We start from the raw sequence: 24,851 nt of genomic DNA on the forward strand, positions 1-24,851 counted from the left end.
TCCTCTCTGTGTCAGAGCCCTCATCACCTGCCCTATCCCACACCTCCCCTGACTCCTCTGGCTCTCCCCCATCCTGCTTCTCAGCTCTCTCAATACCTTGACTTGTTTCTCTCATTACTGTTTCTCTCCCTTTTTTTTTACCGGGGCAAAAAAGGATGCAATGTCCCTTCCTCGTTTCATGATGATGAAAAAAACATAGGGGCATGCATAACATTTCGTTGCCTAACCATCCCTCCCTACTTAACATACAACTTTGCTCATGTGTATTTGTCATCGCAATGCAACAGCCAAAACAGATTAAGTTACGAGGTTCACATCACAAAATTGTGTAGCCTAAACCTATCAAGGATACTGACATTTGGATACTCGTTTCTGCTTCGATGAGTTTGCTTAGATGTGATTAAATTTCTAAATATACTGAGACTAGACATTTACATACTTAATTTCATTATCAATGCGAGGAAGTACAGTAACAGTCATTTGCAAGAACAAGTCACTTACGAGATGAAATAGTTTTGCTTACTGCTTAGAAATTGTAGCTCCTTTCTCCAAGAGTAGTTGCTGAGCTCTCATTCACTGAGCAGCAGCACCAATGTTTGGTTGCGCCGCTCTATTTTAACAGTGTACAACGTTGCTGTAACGGGTCGGGAGAGGACCCAAATGTAGCACACGTAGGCAGGCAGACAATCGGTATTGACTTTTATTTAACACATTCCTCATGGATAGTTCGAAGATATCACAGTGGGGTCAACTTGCTTTGTGGGTAGACACGGAGTGTCCTTGGAGGACATGCCGTGGGAGCCGACAGGTAGTGATGGGCAAATGAAGCTTTTATGAAGCATCGAACCAGTTGAGCCAATGTTTCGAAAATGGGTTCATTACTCGAAGCTTCAGTGACAGTGACCTCTGCTGGCGAAGTTCGAGGCTGCAGTGGATTCAACGTATCCCTGCTTTGAAAACGATTTGACGCACAAACACACAAACCCAAATACTTAATAGCATGATCTTTTCACGAATAAAGATTGATCTAAATACAGATGTCTAAATTGTTCTTAAAGGGATATACCTAGCCTTCTGTCCAGATAGGCTAACTGATGTAGGCTAGGATATAATTGAAACAGCATATAAAAACTTTCCCCCCAGGAATGGGATTCAAACCCAGGTCCTCCACTCCACAGTCAGTGTGTTATCCCCTAGTCTACTCTAATCGATAGCTTACGTTGATCACATACATACCGTACTATGCACAACTCCCGTAAACGATTATAGCATCGATTGTGTTGTTTTTTTTCATTAAATAATTAGGCGGTGACCAGCTGGCTTCGGACAAGGTTGGTTGGGTGTGCTTGAGTAACTCTAGGGGGTGATTATGTGGGATGGGGTTAGACACTCAAAGATTTGTATTGAGGTAGGCTGCCTTATGGATTGAGTCGGTTTCTTTTTTTTTGCTCAAAGCTTCTCCACCGAGCCGCGGACCAGTCAAGTGATTCATTCAGGCAACGAACCAGTTGCTGCTTCGGACGTCACATGTCACGTGGTTTTTTTTGCTCTGAAGCAAGCTTCGAAGCAGTGCTTCTTGGGAGTTGGTTTGAAGCACGTATCGAAGCTTCAGTGTCACACTGCCATCACTACCGACAGGTGATGGAACCGAGCAGACAGAAGACAGGCAGGGCGCAGGCAGAATTCGTTGTCAGGGGCGGAAGGCAGGGTCAATCACTGGGACAGAGACAGGGCAGGCAGGTCGGGGACAGGCAGGGTCGATAATCTGTTGTCGGGGGCGGAAGGCAGGGTCGATCAACGGGACAGAGACAGAGCAGGCAGCTCTGGGACAGGCATGGTCGATACCGGGGAATCAGACCGGAAAACGCTGGAGACTAGTACATAGGGCACTGAGTGAACTGAGAGGAGAGTCTATATGTTGGGTTGATTAGTGATCAGAAGAAGCTGAGCGCAACAGGTGAGGAGAATTGGTCTGATGAGCGGGTGAGGAGAAGGAGGGGCCGGTGGGAAAACACTGGGATCTAAGGTTGATTAGTTCTGCTTTTGGGCCTTGCATGTAAAATCATAATAATTTCATATTTTTTTATTTAGTCAGCACAGGGGGGGGGGGGGGGGGACATTTCTACGGAGGCATGGGCCCCCCGTAGGCCTCCATGTAGAACCGCCACTGTTGGAGCTCAAGCAGCATCCCCAGCGGGTCCCTTTAAACATTTTTAAAGGTTGTATCAGCAAACAGTTTGAAGCGAGATCCTAAACAAACAGAGCCAGCTCGCCCCTCCCTTCCATGTTTCGTGCATCCAGTAAAAACTATCATGAACGCAGCGCAAAATCCCAAAACACCCACCCCTTGTTGGTGATTGATTGGAATACTATTTATTTTGGTTTTGAGCGGTTGGTAGTACCATTTGTTTTTGTTTATGATCTCGGAGCATAGGCTGCTTACAGAGACGCATTTTTTGACGGCCTGCTTATGGGGCGCGCAGCTGTCTGATCGTGAGGAAAGATCAGATGAATGTGATCATTTATGTTTCGGCCCAGAATCGCTGATGCAACCTTTTAAGCTGTAAGTCAAATGGCCATTGATCTTAATTCTGGCTGATTATTATAAAGGGATTATATGCAAATGTAAAAATTAGCATTGAAGCCTGGCATCTCAAGCACCCTGTACAGAAAAGGCCAGCCAACCCGGTCAAAAGCCTTTTTCAGCGTCGAAACTAGCCAGACCTGGGCCCAGTTTCCTGAAAAGCATTGTTAGTTCGTGAAGTTCCTCGTACGAGCATCGTACAGTTTTCAGACCGTATCCTGAAAGCATCGTTGCGTAACGAACGTCGTGAGAACACACGTCGATAACGAGGGCTCCAGGGGTACTCATAGGGTGCTAATAGCATCGTTACTATAGCCTCAGTGGAGTCACCAGCTGGACATTCCGTGGTATTGGATGTGTTTTATTAAAACACATCCAATTCCACGGAATGTCCGGCTGGCACAATTTCGCAATACCCCAAAAACAGTGGTTACCGCCGATATATTACTCATAGACTACTGTTAGATATAAACAGCAAAGACAGAGTCATTTTAGAAGTCGAGAACAACATAATTTATTGCAGCAATTTGAAATTCCAAAAATATATACGCACAGCCAAAATGTGCCGATTTAAACGTCACGTCACAAGGCAACCCTGTCACAAGGGCATACAATAAAATCTAATGATTGCATTGCTCTTGTGTGGGAGGTCGCTTTCGAGCTGCACTTGCTTCCTCCCTTTGATTTTAATGCAAGCATCGTGGATAAAATGTCCTCATTTTGATCAATGACAGAAGACATACTGTACATGAATAATGCTGAGACCAGCAGGTGTTGGAGAATTTTTGCAGGCGTTTTTTGTTGCGATTGTTTGCCATAAAGCACTTTGGTGAGGCTGTGATGAAGTTCAATATTTCTTCTTCAGTATTTCCTGTCTAGACAGTTATGAACATCCCTGACCTTAGTGGAGTGCACAATCGCCAAGTTGAGAGCGTAGTGTCTGCAGTGAACGTAGGCTGCTACGGGAAACTGTGCGATGCGTTCCCCACCGCTGCTCGCTTTCCCGCTTACATTGCCCGCACCGTCCTACCCCTGCCCAACAATGTGGACAGGATCTAAAGAATCTATAAAAAAAAAAAATCTGCAGCACAAGAGGCGTGATCAATGGGCCCAGTTAGAATAACTCTGTACGCAATTGGCTGCTTGCAGTCGCTTCCCTGTTGTCATTGTGTTAAACCAGCCAATAGCGTGCCAGGGGGAAAAGCCATCACCAGTGGGGTGTTCCACAAAGCCGGTTTTATCACATAACCGGGTAAGTTAACCCAGGGTTTGCTGTAACCCTAGGTTTTCCGTTCCAAAAGGATCACGGTATGTTAGTTGCTATAGCAACATATGCTCTGAATCAAACCTGGTCGGACCAGGTTTTGCGCAGGTTAAGTTTGAAACATAACCCGGTTTTGGGTATTTCAACCGGCGTTCACCGCAGATTTCATGTGTTCACAATGGCATGCCCTTTTGATGAGAGAACTGCTGATATCAGAGCGCAAATTATACGTGCAATCCACCGGGAGCGATTGATAAGACCACGGCTCGACATCTTGGCATATCAAATGACTTTTTGCTGGAGTGGAGAGATATAGATTCTCGCGCAAATCTTTAATATATTTAAATAGCCTTACATAGCCAACACTACCAATCGAGGACCTGGCCTCAGTTCACTCCAGACTATTTGCGTAGCCCTCCGTTTTTTTCAAATGGTAGTTTTATCTAGGCTATAATGCTGGAGATGCTGAGCACATCACAGTCGTTTCAGATGACCCATCCAAGATTTGTATCGGCCTCCATTATACAAAGAGCAATATTGTCTGAGTACTATGCCGAGAGGCACTTACAACACAAAGTATAAAATAGTCCTAACGGACTTGCATCCACTGGAGAATGTTCGATCGTAGCCGGTGGCTTCATTACAAGCACTGATCCATCTTGATCTGTGAAGTTGATGAATTGTCACTTTTAGGTTTTCTACCCAGTTACCAAAAAAAGAAACATTTGGAATAGTATGCGCTGTGGCAAGCACACGGTTTGCATGTGTTACTTTGAAGGCAAAAAAAATCTAAAATAAAAGAAAACACAAAAACCTACATTCAACCAGTGTGGGGTATGGCCCATGACTCTCTGAGGTGGTAGGTACCTCCAGGTACCCCCTCCATGCCAGGGCGCCCTGAATTTATGTTTATTAACAGCTCCTCCACCGGGGTCAAGACAATTTGAGGGCCAGATCCAGTCTGCAGACTGTCGGCCTTTTCACGATTGGCTTAAAAAAATGGCTTATTTAAATTTATACCAATAGGCCTACGATGGTGGGAAAAGCTTACCAGTTTGTATGTTTTTTATACTTCATTTTTATACTTGATCCTCTGACCGCTTGGAAGCAATCGGAGTACATATTGTTTTAGAAGAAAGGGGTTATGTGGTAGGATCTTTAAGAATGCTTAACTGGGATATTTATATATTCATGGCTCAAATATTAAGGATCATGCTTTTGACGTGTAACTAACGCATTTACGCAGTCAGCGATCCGCTGCCAGGCTTTGGTTGTCCGGGTTCCAGAGGTTTTAGCGTTCCCTTTTCTTGTGATAATGTCCTTCTCCTCGTCATAGCTCTCCAGGAGAACCTGGAGTTCCATTTCATTGAAATAAGCGGCCCGTTTCGCCATATCGATCAGGGTTTCCATGATCCATACATCACGTATTTTTAAGTTTGGCGTGGACGCGCACAACCCTGTGTTAACCAACCCCGAGTTGATTGAACTAATGCATAACCGCTGCTGTGGAACCGAAAACTCTGGGTTGGTCGGCACAGGGTCAATCAACCTCGAGTTCAGCGTTAACTCAGTGTTTGTTAAACCTCCGTTCGTGGAACACCCCTCAGGACGGGGCAACCCGTCCATTCATCCAACAACATTTCTGCGTCGCCTCCTCCTACAGAGCCCATTTCAGCACTGTGTCAGTAGACATTTACAAGCCTACGAACGTCGTTAGAGCAGTGCACGCGCGTTCATGTTAAGAGGAGTTGTGGGAAACGCTCAGACATTTTTTACGAAGGTTTGAAAGATCCTTTGTGAGAATGATCGTACGAGCGTGGATCCATCCAGTGGTGTATTCTGCGTGATACGCAGGTATACACCATATACCCACTAGGAACACTTCAATATTTGCGTATACCGACTTAAAAATGTGCACGGATACGTATCAGTACTTGTAGGATGCTAAGAGCATCGTTAGCCTGCTATTGCCCAGCGGACATTTCGTGTATCGGATGTGTTTTATTAAAACACATCCAATACCACGGAATGCCCAGCTGGTACAATTTCGCAACCAAAAACAGTGGTTACCGCCGATATACAGTATTACTCATAGACTACTGTTAGATTTAAACAGCAAAGATAGACATGTTAGAAGTCAACATCAACATCATTTATTGCAGTAATTTAAAATTCCAAAAATACATGCACAGCCGAAATGTACAGATCAAACGCCACGTCATCACAAGGCATATAAAATCAAATGATTCCATTGCTCTTGTGTGGGTGATCGCTTTCGATCTGCACTTGCTGTCTCCCTCTGATTTTAATTCAACCATCGTGGATAAAATGTCCTCATATTTATCAATGACAGAAGACATAGGCTACTGTAGACATGAATCATGCTGAGACCAGCGGGTGTCGGATGATTTCTGCAGGTTTTTTTTGTTGCGATTGTTTACATTAAGCACTGTAGGCGCTTCGGTGAGGCTGTGATGAAGTTCACTATTTATTGGACCGTTTCTAGACAGTAACGAACATCCCTGACCATAGTTAATCGCGTGAACTCCTTATGGCATGCGGGTGTCTTCATTCATAAAAAAATTAAAACATTCGGGAGTATGCAATAATGCTAATTATTCTAAAGAGGTCTAGACTCTGTGCGCCTTCTCCATTGAACCAAGAAAGCCCGCGCCATGACGACCGGGGGTTGACCCCCACGGTTTTACACAGGAAACTTGAAATAAGAAGGTGAAAGCGCCGGGCGTGCCAAGCTGCGACCGAACCGGCTTGGCAGCGTAAAAAGACCTATAGCCTACATCATCCTGCCGAACAATATGGGCAGGATCTAGACCAAGCTCTCCTAATCGGGTCAGCAATAGCCGTGGGTTAATGCCTAGCCTCTGCGCTTGAATGATAATGAATGAATGGAACGTTGCATTTTTAATGTCTACAAATATTCTAGACTATAGAGTGCGTTCCAATCAATGAAACCTTGTGCGGAATCAGATAAAGTCGGCTCTCTTTGCTGCGCAAAGCATGTTTTAGAAAGCAGCACCTAGTTGTCACACAAGCTATTTTTTATTTTTATAATATGGAAGGGTGAAAAAATGTACACGCAGTGCATTCAGGATTAGGACCGATACATATGTCGGCCTAGGCCTATCAATTGTGTTTTATTATCTTTAGCATTCAAATTAATGCAGTCTATTTTTTTCGTAGGCTACTCTGCTGTTGGCCTTGATGGCCACGCATTTTAACTCCATTTTCCTGCGACATGCCTGCGTCTACCTAAGTACGGAGCCCATTTCAGCACTGTGTCAGTAGACAGTTACAATCCTACGAACGTGAACACAGTGAACACGCATCCATGTTAAGAGGAGTTTTAGGAACGCAGTGAACACGCATCCATGTTAAGAGGAGTTTCGGGAAACGCTCAAAAGAAATTCACGAGGGTTCGCAAGATCCATCGTGAGAATGATCGTACGAGCGAAGATTCATCGTTATCGGGAAACGAGGCACTGGTCCTACCAGACTCTCGTACTTCATTTAATTTGCACAGAGTCTGGACCCACTCAATTGACAAACGTTAACTCACTTGAAGGCGGGTGTCTGTTTAAGTTTAAAACTATTGGATCTGCCCAGGGCCATTCTGGATCTGCCACTACCAGTCGCTAACGTTTGGCCGTGAATCACGTTGCACGCAGGCTGTAAACAAACCAAACACTGTGCGTGAAGATGTCTGTCAACAAAGCTGACTCTACTGTCATTGTTGTCAGCCTCTGTTCGCTTATTGGACGCACAAAATTTGGACAGAGAAAACCAAGGAATATACCGCAAACCCAGATGTAGTACTGAAGGGAATTTGAAATTGAGCAGAAGTACTTAGGCGGGAGGAGCCAGGCTATAAAAGAACTGGTTACAACGATAAAAAACACACCACAAACACTTAAAGAATCCCAGGCTACATTACAATAACATTCAACATTACAATATGAAAAGCAAACTACATTGTTTCGGTGTTTTAGTTAATTTTAAACCTGGCCCAAAATCTACTGCTGCTGCTTCGGTTGACCCTGCAGCAGCAGATGCCACTACCAGAGCTACGGAGACTAGCAAAGACACAACAGAAAAGTGTGTGTGTGTGTGTGTGTGTGTGTGTGTGTGTGTGTGTGTGTGTGTGTGTGTGTGTGTGTGTGTGTGTGTGTGTGTGTGTGTGTGTGTGTGTGTGTGTGTGTGTGTCCAGTCCTCCCATATTAATTTGTATACCACATAACAAGAAGTCAAAAGAAGACAATGTTTTAATCCCACTGCATATCTCCTTTTTACTTTTAGATGAGAACCCCTGACCAGCCTTTCGGACTTGGTGTCAGGCTAGGGAATTTAAAAACAGGCATCCTTGGTTAGAGTGGAGGGAAGAACGTTGGGTAAATGTCAGCCAACATGCAGTTGGCATACACAATTTAAATTCATAAAGTTAATTACTATGCAAATGAGAGTATAGCTAATTCATCATTTTTAAGGTGCAGTAATTTATGACTTTTAGACTTAGAACATTAGTCTCCTTTCATCTCCTTCTCATGCATTGGTTAGCCATGGTTTTAATAATAATAATAATAATAATACATTTAATTTAGAGGCGCCTTTCAAGACACCCAAGGTCACTTTACAGAGCATATAGTCATCATAAATCGTTTAAAAAAAACAAGACATTGTGGAAAAAATAAAAAAATAAACATAAACAATAAAAAAATAAAAAAATAAACAGTTCATTCAATTATTTTGAGTCGATTGTGACCTTGTTTAGCAGGTGCTATTGCTACTATAGATACACAAAGGACAATTTGTCATTTTTGTGTTCTATTTGTTCATACTGTTATTAAAACTGATAGCCTATTCAGCTTTCCATGATTGTTGATAATTGTTGCACTCTTAAATCCATGCAGCGGGTTGTAGACCCCTGCGTTAGTGAGTGTGGTGCGAAACCATATAAGCGCCACACACGTACACGTACCGGCGGGACGGGTGTGTACGAGGCTGGGAGAGAATCTTTACAGTATACCCACTACAATAAATAGACTACACCACTGGATCCATCGATATCGGGAAACTGGGCCCTGCACTTATCTGTTATTTATTGACCTGTTCTATAATGTGTTAATTTCGCCTGACCAATCTTATTATCCTTTATACATGCACTAATTTCTTTCTTCATCTCCTCTACAACATTCTTATTGTTCAGAATACCAGTATTTCGTCTCCATAATGTACTCTTTGGTCTATTATTTAAATGTAGCTTAGTCAAATAGCACAGCTGAGCTCTTCTGATAATGTTTGGTGTGTGTGTGTGTCAGTGTGTGTGTGTGTGGTAGTAGTAACTTCGAAAAGTATGTTTTGACCTTATTCCTTCACATCTAGTTAATCAAAATTAGATCACAAAATGATGAGGCTCACACCATTGGACTCTGTCTCAGCTTTCATGTGAGACAGTGTGTAGAGTGAAAAAAAAAAATTATATATAATTTTGAAGCATTGTTGTTAGCATTTAGCTTCTACTGGGAGTACAACAGTAGCGATCACCTAGCCTCTAGCCATGTAAACGGTGGTCCCCCACACACAAACGCCCAGTGGTGGGTAGAGTACTGAGAATCTATACTCAAGTGAAAGTAAAATTACTTCTTTCAAAATCTACTTGAGTAAAAGTAAATATTCCTATTGGAAAACCTACTTGAGTAAGAGTAAAAAATAACTTTGTTATAAAGTTACTCAAATTACAAGTTACTTTACATTTTTGTATTGGAGTGCTTGGATCAGTGAAAAATACATAACGTGTTTGAATGCGTGAGTGAGTGAGGGAGAGAAAGAGATGCACTCTTATTGTTGTCTATTCTTGTTGTCTGCGAGTTGTCTGGTCCCACTCCAACCATCATTGCTACCGTCTACCGCCCCCCTAACCCGAATAGTGAATTTTTAAATGACTTTGCTGCCTATCTCACCCATTTATCCTCTCTCTCACCAAACATAATTCTACTGGGTGATTTTAACATTCACATGGACAATATCAATCTGCCGCTCACCAAAGACTTTATTACCTGTTTAGAGAGTGTTGGATGTCAACAACATACCACTTTCCCCAGCACACATTCTGGACTTAATCTGCTGCTCTGGTGTCACCCCTTTTGATCTCACAGCTGATGAACTCCCCATAACTGACCATTTTCTTCCCTCATTTACATTTAAACATTTAATCTCTCCATCCCCAAAAAAACCTGCCCTATTTAATTTCGTAAAATAAAGAATATTGACCCTGCCACTCTCACTTCAAGAATCCACTCCTCCTGCCTCCCTGACATTCACAATCTATCCACTCCTGATGATCTGGTCTCTCATTACAACAATGGACTCAATAATATCCTTAATTCCCTTAAAAACCAGATCTGTTTCCTTTTCCGTCTCTGCCCCTTGGTTCACCCCCGATCTCCGTTTAATGAAAGCCAAAGGTCGGCAACTTGAACGTCTTCATAGGAAAACTGGTCTCAGTATTCACAAAGAGATGTACAAGAACCACATCTTGCATTATAAGGAGTCCATTGCCAGCACTAAAACCCACTACTACTCAAATATGATCACTGCCAGCAAAGGAAACTCTCAGTCACTGTTTTCCCTACTTAACAAAATTACCCAACCCCAGGATTCTCTCCCCCCTCACTTGTACACAACCTCCCTCTGAAACTCCATGATGTCCTTTTTCATCGATAAAATCAAGAACATTCACCTGCACCTGGGATCAACCCCTCATCTCAATATCTCAGCTGACTTTTACCCTTCCACACACTCATTCTCCTCCTTCCAGCTCCCTGATATCTCAGAAATCACTGAACTCATTCGGAAATCCAAGCCATCCACCTGTCAACTTGACCCCCTACCCACACATCTGGTTAAGGCCTCCCTCCCCTCCCTAATTCCTCTCATTTCTGCAATCATCCACTCCTCTCTTACTACTGGAACTGTCCCTACATCCTTCAAAACTGCTGCCATCACCCCAATTCTGAAAAAACCTGGTGCAGACCCCTCCAACTTCAACAACTTCCGTCCTATATCAAATCTGCCCTTCATCTCCAAAATCCTGGAAAACACAGTTGCCTCCTAACTCCATTTTCACCTATCTGACAATTACTTTTACGAACAATTCCGGTCCGGATTCCGCCCACTCCATAGCAGTGAAACAGCACTCATCAAAATCACCAACGACCTCCTTATGGCAGCTGATTCTGGACTACTCACCATCCTCATCCTCCTGGACCTGAGTGCAGCCTTTGATACCATCTGTCACACCACGCTCCTCAACAGACTATCCTCCATTGGCATCACCGACTCTTACTGATTGCATCTCTGAAATGAAAAACCTGGTTCACCTGCAACTTTCTCAAACTCAACAGCAATAAAACAGAAGTTCTCCTCATCGGCACCAAATCAACCCAGACAAAACCTGACAGCTTTTCCATCACTATCGATAACACCTCAGTTTCCCCCTCCCCTCAGGTTAAGAGTCTGGGTGCCATCCTCGACAGCACACTATCATTCCAAGCACACATCAATAATATCCCCAGGTCTGCCTATTACCATCTACGCAACATCAACCGCCTCCGCCCATCCATCACACCCCATAGCACAGCCATCCTTGTTCACACCCTGGTCACTTCCCGCATCGATTACTGTAACTCCCTCCTCTTTGGTATCCCCCTCAAGTCCATCCGTAAGCTTCAACTGGTCCAGAACTCTGCACCTCGCATCATCACCAGAACCCCCTCCATTAATCACATCACTCCTGTCCTTCATCAGCTTCACTGGCTCCCGGTCAAAACCCGCATCCATTTCAAGATTCTGCTCCTCACCTTCAAGGCCCTCCACAACCTCGCCCCTCCATACATTTGTGAACACCTGCACACCAACACACCCACCCGCACTCTCCGGTCCTCCTCTTCCACTCAACTCACTGTACCACCCGCCCGCCTGGTCACCATGGGGTCCAGGGCATTCAGCCGATCTGCCCCCCACCTCTGGAACACCCTCCCACCAGACATACGTAACTCTGACACTCTCTCCACTGTTAAGTCCCGTCTAAAAACACATATTTTTAAACTGACATATTCAATCTAATTCATTGTCTCCCACCCATTTCACCCCACTTGTGTAAATTGTTTCAATGTATCTTGTTCTTATATTTTTTATGATCGTTGATTTTGTTTTTTTTAAACACTGCCCTGTAAGGTGACCATTAGTGCTATGAAAGGCGCCCTCAAATAAAATGTATTATTATTAGAGCTGTCAGTTAAACGCGTTATTAACGGCGTTAACGCAAACCAAATTTAACGGCGTTAATTTTTTTATCGCGCGATTAACGCAATTATTTTATTTAACAAAAAAAAAAAAAACATTTATTTATTTTTTGGCTCAAAACAAAGAAGCAGTAGCCTGACTGCTATGTTCAAATGACATTTGTTCAAAGCAGTCATTTAATTGCACTATAGGCTCTTTTTTTGTATCGTCCTGTTTTGATCAGTATCTGCCAATGTTGTTATCAATAAAAAATCATTTGCACAAGGCAAGCCGATGCAATTCACGATGTTGATAAGAGAATTAAAATGAGAAGAATTATGGGACAAAAAAATCAAGGGATATTTAGCATAGAAAAATAATTTGTGATTAATTGCGAGTTAACTATGACATTAATGCGATTAATCACGATTAAATATTTTAATCGCTTGACAGCTCTAATTATTATATATTATTATTATTAAATTACTCATTAGCGTTACTTGTGACACGTTACTACTAGAGCTGGGTTTCGATTCACATTTCAAGAATCGATTTGATTCCGATTTTTAAGTTTCAGAATCGATTTTTTTCAGATTTTCTCAGATTCCATCCGATTCGATCCGATTCTGATCTGATTTCCGATTCGATCCGATTTCGATTCGATCCGGGGGTTAATGTTATTAAAAATGAAAAATTTATTTGAACCGTTTCCTTCACTTCATGACTGTGTAGAGAAGCAACATATTAAAACTAGTATTATATCAATATTAAACAGCAAATCTTACAAGTATTGGTAGTTACTGATGGCTGGAAGACTGATGAAAAGGTTAAGGGTCAATCTACCTTCAAGAAAGATAATTCAGGACAATAAATGGAGGACATCATTGAGGTGACTATATCTGCAACAGTGGATTCCCACTGGGACACTAACCAGTGCATTATTATTACGCTTGAAAATAATTAAGAATTCACCCAAAAGCGGTTGCTACCAAAAGCATTTTTATTTTAAAACTGCTCACACTTAATAAACTGAGAAGTACTGAAACTGGAAGTATAAAATGTAAACGTTGAGCATTTTTCTTTAAAGTGCGAACATAAGAACAGAACATTTTAAACTGTAAAAGCACTGAATGGCGTCTATATGAGCATGTTCAAATCTAAAACCACACTCAAGATTTGTTTTCAAGAATATGCAGCACCCTAAGTGTTCAGGGGAATCCCATGAATATTTTCCATGAATATATAAAATATTATTTATTTATTTTTTTTTTTATTAAAAAAAATCGATCTTTGGACGTACGAATCGATAATCGGTCATTAATATGCGAATCGATTAAAAATTGGAAAATCGATTTTTTCAACACAGCTCTAGTTACTATCCACCACTGCAAACACCCCATACATAACAATCATATCTCGAGCACGTGATGTCATCACGCTCGAGCGTAAACATAGACCAACTGAAAACATACAAAGTGGGTATGAAATTAAGCTATTCATTCTGAAAAAGATATAAATAATATCGAAAATCTGTTGAGATATATTTGAAGATACAAGTGTTTTGATTTGTTAAATGTTACAATTGTTAAAATGTTAAAAATTGACGATCTTAGCCGCATAATCATGATTGAAATAGAGAGACTTATTTCCAAGCTGAATTCTTCCCTTCTTCTAGGCTTTTCTCAGCACCAGGGCCCTGTACCACGAAGCTCGCTTAGAGGGTTAGCGAGGTATGTTGAGCTCAAAGCCTGGGTTAGTTGTACCACGAAAGTCAATCTCTTTTAGCGTCGCTGTATCACCATGGTGACTTATGCTCGCAACCAAACCTGGTCGGTAGCAGTTTTTCGGCTTAGTCTAGCCGGAGGTCGGCTACTTAAATCGGCGTGCGCAGCTTCCTAGCCCCTCCTGACAATGGCGTCACCATTTGTGTGTGTTCCCGTGGACCTCGGCGCACTTCTCGTACAGGCGTCTCTCCGGAGACAGAGGGTTTTACGCGACAGAACCGATCCCTTGGCATTGTCCGAAGATATTCCGATTTCAGACTTTATTGTCATTGTGCAATTGGGGTTCTTCATGAGAGATACAGATTCTCATCAGAGGGTGTTCGTTATTTGATCGTCCTTTTGGACCTTATGTAGACAATGCTTACTGTTGCGCATTGCATCTCCGAGTGCTAGAGTGGAGGTAGCGCGTCAGTCTTGAATTTCTGCGCGGGGGGTTCGACTCCCAAGTGATGCGAATTTATGTGAAGCTTAAAATGTCCCAATTCTCATGCATATGGAATACTTATTCCCAAAAGCTTATGGAATTATATTTTTGTGCTTATTTCAAACTTGAACCCATATTTTCAAGGCCGTGCTGGCACCACATCTATGGGGGTAAAATGCATGATGGTTGACCGGCGAATTTGAACCCCTATCGCTGGCGTTCGGGTCTTATACAAATCCACTACACTACAGCCGCTACCTCTCAGCGGTTGAAAACATGCTATGCATTTCTTACATAGGGTGTATTTAAAGTGAATTCCGTAATGATAGAATAAGGCAGTATGGACGTTGCTTATGCATTTTTAAATCATCATCATTCTATTTGGATTAATGGCGAACAATTCTGCATTTGGCATAGTTATTTTATAGACATTATGCAGAATCTTTTCACTTATACGCATATAGACTGCTTGATCTATCGTAAAGGTGAGAAAAATTATTCAAAAAACGCCCCTTTCACGTGAACGCGCACTGAACCTAAAGCGGAAAACCTGGTTCAACTATTTGAATCTAAAGTGAGCTTCGTGGTACCATTTAACTCTGATTGCGAGTTGCGGCTCTGTCGAGCCAGGTTTTCCCAAGAAAGCCTGGGTATGTTCAGCGAGCTTCGTGGTATACCCCCCTGCTCTTTAGCTGTAAACTCCTGGAAGTTGATGACGCCTGGTCTCAAGGGAGTTTTTTGCACCAGAGACCAAGGAGCCTGCTGTGTTTTCAAGGCCAAGTCCTGTGGTAGCGGCAATTGGCTTCTGAGGAGCTTCTAAATAAACAGTGTCATCGAGATTCTTCTATTGTTTCTTCGGGAGCGGAATTCGGAGTCTGTTAGCTTGCGCTGCATGGTTCTTTGCTGCTCCAGTCAGGTGCAGGTACTGGTTACCTGCGTTGTGTCTAACGATTGGAGACTCCGGCTTTGGCACTGAACATTTATTGCTGTCTAGTGTTTTAATGAAGGGAAACAGTATTGGTCATCTGCCATCAACACACTCCACTCTCGGCCAGATCCAATATCATCATCAAAAAACACTTGAAATCACAATAAATTCTGTGCAAACAACATACCTGTCAAGTGTTTTGACAAAGGAAAAACAGTGTTGGTCATCTGCCATCAACACACGCCTAACACAAAGATAATGTATTGTTACGTATTTTAAGCACATAAGCTACCCCCACATAGCCACTAGGAAGCAGGATCGAACACACAAGCTGCATAACCCCCACATAGCCACCATGGAGCAGGATCGAACACATAAGCTGCAATAACTACTCCAGCCACAGATGGCAGCAACTTTGGACAAGTGTGGAGGGCGGAGCCAATACGTCACACAGGACACGCCTACTTGATACTTACCAGAGCGGGGGTCAGATTGAGGTCAGAAACATAGGCAGACCCTCAGAGAGCCTCGGGCCTAAGCCCCGGGGCTCGAAGTAGCTCTTCAGTATTTTTCTCCACGCGTGTTAGATACAATTCCCTCTTCTCACGAGAGCACATTTTTAATTTGCTCAGCGAGTCACTCTGGGAATGAGTAACATTCCCAGATTCCCCTGGATCCGGACATTAACCAATCACATCAGTGTTTATGATATAGGCCGGCCAGAAGAGAGCTAAACAGATAAAAACAGCGCTGCTACGGAATCAGTCAGTAAACATTGCAAGATGGCTACGGATGAACACCAGTTGTTTGACTTGGAACAGAAGATGGCGCTCAAGGCTTTCCTTTGCAAGAAGGACGTTTTTGCTGTTTTACCGACCGGATACGGCAAGAGTCTAATCTATCGGTTTGCTCCGCTGGTAGCTTAGCGTATGGGGCTCTGTGCTGTGTTCCAATATCCATACTATCCGTACTTACTAGCCTTAGTTTGAGTATGTAGGGCGTTCCAATTCAGATCGGGCGAAAATAAGTGTACTGAAAGGACCCGGATGGTGTACTCTGTCAGATCCGTCAATTCTACCACCCCCTAAAAGGAGGTGCTAGTGAAACCTGTATCCAGTAATGGTTGTAACAGGTTGGTGAGGAGATTCGCTCAGCCCCTAACTACCTTGTATCAGACGCCTATCCCACTTACTTCGGTGCCCCACCCCTGGGCATAACCCGTAGCCAGGAATGTGGCATGCCGATCACGTCTGTTATGATAGCTCTCCTCTGGGATCCGTGCACTTGGTGAATTTGCTGAGATTGTTTTAGGAGTTTGGAAATGACTAACTCCCGGGATACGTTTGATTTCTTTGTACTAGGTAACCTCTTAGGTCCACGATGCCTATACTAGAACAGTTAGTTCGTCCACTGAAGCTCTAACCTACACTCCTCCGTAGCAGGTCCTTGGAATAATTGAAAAGGAATGGTTTGAATATAGTTTTATTTGCAGGATTAATATCTGGGACTTTGCAGCAAGCGGTGAAGGCCATCAAAAAAGCATGTTAATACATATAATATAGTGACTAATAAAATGCCGTCTGTGACACTTCTAAATAGGTGACATAAAATACATCTGGAACACATCTTGGTGGGTTTGTCTACGATAATTTCGATTCCCGATTTTTCACCTCTCTACACTACGTCCAACACTCCCCTCAGCTGTGAGAAGAGAAAGGCTGTTGTTCCCTTGTCGTGGCCCCCGCACACTGTGAAGAAAGGAGAGATCGAGACTAATCTATCCTCACGTCCGTGTCATCGGGGAGTGAGCTGCGCTGGAATGTTGCTCCGGTGACGTCAGAGGGAGAGAGAGGGAAGCTCTATCTCTCCTATAATACCTATAATATAGTGCTTAATAAATTGGGCTTGTCTATAAAGCTGATTTAGTCTATAATAATTTCGATACCTGATTCTTACCTCTCTACACTACATCCAACACTTCCCCGGTGTCGACGGAGGGGGAGAGAGGGAATCTCTATCTCTCCTCGGGCACGGAGGGTCGGTCTCATCAAATGGTCCCAAAGCCAGGAAGGTCTCATCATATGGTCCCACAGCCAGTAGTCTTCATTGCCCCATTGGGAGAGAAATCTCCCATATCTGTAGCGTGTTGGAGAGAGGATGTCCTAATTTTTCTAAGTCCGAAAGTCCGGAGATCGGATGTTCGAATTCCTCTAAGTCCGAAAGTACGGAGATTCGATGTTCTAAGTTTTCTAAGTCCAAAAGTCCGGAGATCGGATGCTCTAATTTCTCTAAGTCTGAAAGTCCGGAGATCGCAAAGGGCCCAGTTCCGCCCCGCATGGAGCCCCCGTCGGGACAATGTCTCTCTGTCTCTGTCTCTCTCTCTCTGTTTTTATCTAGAACTTTCACTGTCACCCCGCCCTTTTCTCTGATGCAGATACCAGGTCACTATGACCTGGTAATTTTCCACCTCGCCATGGCAGAGATTCTCTCAGGCACGTAGGCCTACTCCCAGGCACGTACTCTCAGGCACGTACGCCTTCAGATTGTTGTTACTTGTTCCACAAATTATACTAATAAGTAAAATACACCATATAATGATAAACAATACAACATATCATAAGTGTAAGATAAACAATACAACAATACAACATGTCATAAGCGTATGACAACATCATTTCACCCACAAGTGCTGTAATCTTTCTAAGTGCTTTCTTCCATAACCGATTATGTCTAAACATGATAAATCTTATAGTGAATAATAGATATAAAAGAAAAAGATAGATATATGATGATACTAAAACAAGAAACACTTTATAATGAATGATAGATATTAAAGAAAGAGATATATTTATGATGATATTAAAACAAAGAAACACTTTATAATGAATGATAGATATTAAAGAAAGAGATATATTTATGATGATATTAAAACAAAGAAACATGTTATAATGAATGATAGATATTAAAGAAAGAGATAGATTCATGATGATGCTAAAACAAAGAAACAAAGAAAATGATTGTTATATGATGATACTAAAACATGATATATGATTTTATGATATTTAACTGATACATGAATAAACCTGATACATGAGTAACACTGACATAAGTAAATCCATTCCTCTTTAACATCCTTCAGCCCCCGCTGGAAAAAAAACCCACCTTTCCCTAGGCCTTGGTAATTCTCCAACAGCCCCTGCCTCCCCCGCCCTTATCCTCCCACAGACCTCTCCACCTCCTCCCTGTCTCCTGGACTCTAAGAAATCTACCTTACTTGACAACTCAAAACGGTCAAATCACGAAGTGTGGATCGATGTACTTGTACACTTTTCGTACTCAACGGCAGCCATCTTAGCTACGTAGCGGACGAGGGTGGAGCCAGGCTGAGCCAAAGTTGGCGCATTTTCCACTTTGTAGTTTTTATAGCTTTTGATAGCTAATAGGCGTAAAGAGTTCACCATTCAAAGCAGGATGTTTATTGCGGGTGAGGAGCCACGGCAGCAGTCGTGATCGTAACTTACGGTTTGTGCACCAAAGAGTATTCGATTTGGAACAACACTGACATCTGAAAATTAGCGCACTTAGTGAGTGCGGATGGTGTACTACATTTAAGCGTACTCAAGGAAGTATGGATATTGGAACACAGCACTGGATACGTCACCCCTGTTTCTATTATTCTATTATTCTATTATGATTGGCCGTAGTGTACTCCAATTTTGTGCAGTGATATTTTCAAATGCATGCTTGGTTCCGCCCCTCGAGTTGGGCCATTTTCATTACTCGTTGACAGACCCTACTACTTTCTAGATGTGGGTCTGGATTTCCAGGCTAACACTTTTCCATAACTGCTACACATGCTAGTTCCGGGGCCTGGCTGGCTTTTGCTAGCTTGAGCTGCTCTGGTTTAGCCAACTTTCACCAGTCAATCAATATCTTTGGTTTTTGGCACACTTTCTTCATTTTTAGTAGTTTGCATTTGATGGCCTTAATAATTGATAAATTATTCTTTAAATTGACATTTTTCAGCTAATGCATAGCCTGTACATTTGCGTGTTGATTATACCGTTACTTTCCTCAATGACATAACTTTATGAAGCCATCTTTTTTACATTTCTTCCTTCAGGTGTTGCCATATGCCTGTATATATATTGCATGAATATTCATGTGTTCTCCATACCTAGGAGAGAGTCTTCAGGAGAAGGTGGAGCTCAGCCTACCTGAGGATATGATCCAAGGATCTGCCAGAGCTTCAGTTTCAGTCCTGGGTAAACTATGATCTCTTTTTACTGAGCATGTTGGGGGGCTGCCTTATCAACCATGCCCAATAGGAAGAAAACCACTGTGTGTCTGGGGAATGATTCAGAACAATTAAGCACACATTAACTGGTCAGAATTTAATTAATTAAAAGGTCAGCAGTATTCAGGGGAGAGGAAACCTAGTGGTCAGAGTGTTTGGCTCCCAGTCAAAGGGTTCTGGGTCCAAACCCCAATGTCTGCAGTCTACCAGTAGGCCTCCCTGATACCTTTTGTTTATTATATTATTATTATATCTAAAAAAAAAAAAGACCAACCCCTCTGGATGAAAGCATATGCTGTTGAAAGAGATAGTTAAAACATTTCTTAAAACATCCATGTTCTCACCTTAAACTTCCCACAGGTGACATCTTGGGCCGAGCCCTCAAGAACCTAGACGGTCTGCTGAGCATGCCTTATGGATGTGGAGAGCAGAACATGGCTCTACTCGCCCCCAATATTTACATCCTGGAGTACCTGACCAACACACAGCAAATCACCTCAAAGATTAAAGCCAGGGCCACTAACTTCTTGACCAGTGGTAAGTCTCCTAAGAATTCATGCTCTTTGGATGTGTTCAGCAGACTTAATTGAAAACTTTAACGTCTTATTTTGTTTAACGTTTGTATTTTGTAACCGTCCCTGTTTGGTCATTCCCTGAAAACGAAATAGGCTTCAATGATATGTAGATGAATAAATTGGTCTGGGCTGTATGGAAGAAGGACTGGACCACAATGGAGGCTGGCTGTTCACATTTATTTAACTCTGCATGAGCCAAAAGAAAAGTATCAGTGAGCATCTATGATCCAATACATGGGTCAGCATTCCCTTCCTCAGTTAGGTTAGCGCAGACCGCTAATATATAGAAATATGTATTTAACAATATAACATGAAAAGAAATAAAAATATAGCTGCATGCAGCAATGTGGGTGTCAAGCATAATGGGACTCGATAAGCTAATTCTGCCGGACGGACGTAATCGGCTGGGTGGCTACATGACGACCGTCTCTGTAAACGGTAAACTAACTCTGCCGGACGGACGTAATCGGCTGGGTGGCTACATGACGACCGTCTCGGTAATCTGTAAACTAACTCTGCCGGACGGACGTAATCGGCTGGTGGGCTACATGACGACCTTCTCGGTAATCTGTAAACTAATTCTGCCGGGCGGAGGTAATCGGCTAGGTGGCAACATTATGACCGTCTCGGTAATCTGTAATAATGACGGCAGTTGGGATGAAGTACAGCAATATGCGAGTACGCACAAATGTAGACAAAATGGAAAAATGACCCTACCTAGTGGTAAGGGCGCATTATCGTCTGCCCGACAGAACAAATGACACAAATACGTAGTGGTATTCTGAACAATATCCCTAACAGAGACACAATGTTAACAAGCATCAGTTCTTGAGGCGCTTCACGAAGCATCGAAACCAGTCAGAATTGCAGTTTATATTGTAAGTGGGCGGAATGGTAAATAAAGTCATTGTTGTTTGACGTCCCCCTGAGGTCAAAGGTCACCAAATTGTTTGGCTGTCCCCAGAATGATGTCATGAGTCTATGTACCAAGTTTGGCTATGATATGTTCAAGATTTGCTGAGAACGGGCTTATTTCCTGTTAGGCGGCTTTGCCGTCAAGTTTGATTGGCTGTCACGGCCAAACGGTTTGGAATTAGAAAAAGCTGTTTGGCACGTTTGTTCAGTTTGGTCTGAAGATCAAATATGGCAAGTTTCATGATGATTGGACATAATCTAGCAAGTTTGGTTATGATATGTTAAAGAGCTGCTGAGAACAGGCTTACTTCCTGTTCGTTTTTGATGGCGCAAGTTTGATGAATGACGTCCTAGGGTCTGTTGAAGTCGGCTTGGTTCAAGGAATCCAATGATACCTGGTTTGTGAATATTGGATGAATGGGTCGAAAGTTATAAACATGAATGCATGTCCAACTTTGACCTTTTGGTGGCGCTAGAGCTGATGGGCTAGTGACCTGAAATTAACTTGATGGGCTAATGGGGCTGTCCTGAACCAGTGTGCCAAATTTCACAACTTTTCACCAAGGCGTTCTATGGGCTGCAATAGACTCCCACTGAAGGATAATAATAATAATAGGAATTCATACAAAAACAATAGGTTGTCTCGCAACTTCGTTGCTTGACACCCAATAAAGTACTTAATGCAATTTGCTGCATTCCCACAAACTTAAATACGACCAGCTTTGATATAACATATAGAACAGATAAAACATTCATACCTGCTTGAGCCAAAAGGAAAGTGTGATGGTCGAAGCAGCTAGTATACCGTACATGGGTCAGCATTCCCCTCCTAGCAAACAAACACACAGGGAACCGGAAACCCTGTAAACACTCAGGACGAACGTGTATACAATAAAACTCTTAAAATGTGCCTTTACAAAGCTTAGGTTGAAATGACAGCGCCACTGCATGTTAACAGCCTTAATTCTAACACCTTAATGGTGCGGCCACACTGAACGCGTTGAGCGCGTTAGATTATGCGAGTAACGCGCCTAACTTGATGCTTGGTTCAACGCGCCTACGCAGCCACCATCGCTGCGCTGGATTTAGGAGTCCGAGGTAGGCAACCCAAATGCCACCGTGTTTGGGTGCATGATAGAGCTCGGATCGGGTTAGATTAAATAATCTCGAATATAAATAACAATAATCGGGTTAAATAACATCACATGGTGTGTTTGTGTTTCCAGCATTCGTAGTGTTGATCAGCAGAGAAATAGTCCGCCAAAGACGTTGAGGTTGCCTAGCAACCAAAGACGCAGCCCATGCAAGTGAATGGAGCGTTCCCTCTTTGTCATAACTATCAAACCAAACATCCTTCACATTCATCGAGCGAACATTATGAAAGTAAAATGTACATTTCTCGCTAAAAATGGTTACATAAACACTTTTAATGGCATAACTATGTTACTATTTCCACCCAGAATAAAGAGTAAGATGTCCGCCATGTGCTTCTGTGCAAGCGTCTCTGCCAGTGACGTTGGGTCAAGCCCCACGCTGATTGGCTATCGCGGCTAAGCGTCATGCGTAGGCGCGTCAAAAGTTCACATTTTTTAACTCTGCGCGTTGGTGCGTTGGGTGCATTGGTGCGTTTAAGTGCGTCATTACGTGCGTATGCCGCCCCTAACGCACCGCTTTAACGCGTGTAACGCGTCTACACCAATGGTTCCCTATGCAAAAATGCAGATTTTCAATGCGTCTAACGCGTGCAGTGTGGCCGTACCTTAAGATGCACATTACACATTTTCATTGTCTACAAAACAAATGACATACTCAAATATGACGACAAAACCAACAACATCCCGCACCTCAGTTAGGTTAGCACATACTGAGCTTCACGCTACAGCAAATCAACGCAGAGATTAACTCACTTCTTGACCCTTGGTAAGTCTCCTAAGAATTCATGCTCTTTGGGTGTGTGCAGCAAATGTAATTAAAAACGTTAACGCCTCATTTTGTTTGTAATTTTCCCTGATTGGTCCTTCCCTGAAAAGAAATAGGCTATAATGATATGTTATAATCACACACAGGCTACCAGAGGCAGCTGAACTACAAGCATTCAGATGGAGCTTACAGCACCTTTGGAACTGGATCTGGGAATACCTGGTAAGATTTGGTAGACTTTGACATGAATGATTGAAATTTTGAGTGACTGACATTGAGTGACTTGTCATTATTCATCAGGCTCACAGCATTTGTGCTGAGATCCTTCGTCAAAGCAAAGTCTTTCATCTACATTGACCCAACCATCTTAGCGGACGCTAAGTCTTGGTTGGAGAGCAAACAACAAGACAACGGCTGCTTCCAAAAGTTGGGCAGTCTGTTCAACAACAGAATGAAGGTACAGACATGGAACCTTCTCTCTGACTTTGCTTAACTATGAGGAGGATAAAAGGGCCTCTTCATGTTTTGGGCAGGTTTCAGTTTTGTTGAGACTAATAAGCAGAAGGTGGAGGCACATTTGGTGTACAACTGTAAACACACGCTTCAACCAGATATTTGAAAAGAATCACAGAGTCAAGCTTTTCATTGCTTTGCCTTACAGGGAGGCGTCTCAGACGAAGTCACTCTCTCTGCGTATGTGACGGCCGCTTTGTTGGAGACCAATATGTCTGTTTCTGTAAGTATTGAATCTTTCAAGCGCTGGTTATTAACCAGCGCTTGAAAGATACCCATGGAACAATGCAAAAGGGCTTACCACTTTAAATAAATTAAAATGGATACAATATGTAACACAGAGTGACACAGAGTGTTTACAATTGGTACTGCATCTCAAATTCACAATATTGGAGAGCTTTCTCCCAATTGGGTTGTATGGTTAAGGACAATGAAAGAACACAAGCGCAAGATGAGTCGGGGGCAACATTGTATTTTAAGACAAGTAAAATAATTATATTTTGATTTTGTCATTATAGTATGACAAGTGATGATGAGTCCTACAGTGTAAGTTGATCAGCAGATGTGTACATTTGTAAATTATTAACCGGCTCATGTGGCATCTGTCGTGAAATCCTTCTTGGCTCCAGGCTGTCTTCATCTATCAAATCCAACTCCAAGATTTACCGTATTTACCTTTTATTCAAAGTCGAAAAGGCTTTTTAGGTTGTGTAGAATGTAGTACATTCTCTGTTGACCCAGTTTGTCTGTTTGCTGCCATAGCTGCAGCATGCTGTGTTTGTGTATTTGTTTAATAGCTGGCAACCCGTATTACTCAGAGAATAGAGAATCACAACCTACAGACCAAAACAAAAACAAACATTCAAACCCAGAACGGAAATTTCAAAGGATAAAACACCATAGCATTGTTATCGGGGAGTTTAGTATGTTTAATCTCTGACGTGGTAAATTTAAGAGTACAGTACATTTGTTACACGTAGAGAAATGAATTGACATTTTCATTCTATTAAAATTATTCACATCTTTCAATATTATTTTATGAGCCATTTAATACAGGTAACGGTGATTGTACAGCAGATACAGTATATGATATAAGTATTGTTGGAAAGTTCAAGATTTGATAGAACCACATTATTTTGACATCCCCGCCTACAGGATCCACAAATAAACAAAAGCATGTCTTGCCTGAGGCAAAGCCTGGGTGATAAAAGCAACACGTACGCCACGTCTCTGCTGGCTTACGTCTTCACCCTGGCTGGAGACATGGAGGCACGGACTTTGCTGCTGGAGCACCTGGACAAGGTGGCCACACAGGAAGGTCAGAGGACTTTCAATGGCTCTATTGTTCC

At 42.6% G+C, this 24,851-nt stretch overlaps 1 protein-coding gene across 1 annotated transcript in view; it reads left to right on the forward strand.

Moving 5' to 3' along the window:
* The window catches only part of LOC115560909 (alpha-2-macroglobulin), an 86,887-nt gene that overhangs the window by 59,673 nt on the left and 2,363 nt on the right, over nucleotides 1-24,851 (forward strand). The window contains exons 23-28 of the mRNA XM_030380563.1: nucleotides 19,464-19,547; nucleotides 19,940-20,116; nucleotides 23,136-23,211; nucleotides 23,290-23,446; nucleotides 23,651-23,725; nucleotides 24,658-24,820. Of these exons, the coding sequence (XP_030236423.1) occupies nucleotides 19,464-19,547; nucleotides 19,940-20,116; nucleotides 23,136-23,211; nucleotides 23,290-23,446; nucleotides 23,651-23,725; nucleotides 24,658-24,820 (732 nt within the window). The remainder of the gene's footprint in view (nucleotides 1-19,463; nucleotides 19,548-19,939; nucleotides 20,117-23,135; nucleotides 23,212-23,289; nucleotides 23,447-23,650; nucleotides 23,726-24,657; nucleotides 24,821-24,851) is intronic.

The sequence above is a fragment of the Gadus morhua genome, chromosome 16 (genome assembly GCF_902167405.1).
Source record: "Gadus morhua chromosome 16, gadMor3.0, whole genome shotgun sequence".
Taxonomy (NCBI): domain Eukaryota; kingdom Metazoa; phylum Chordata; class Actinopteri; order Gadiformes; family Gadidae; genus Gadus; species Gadus morhua.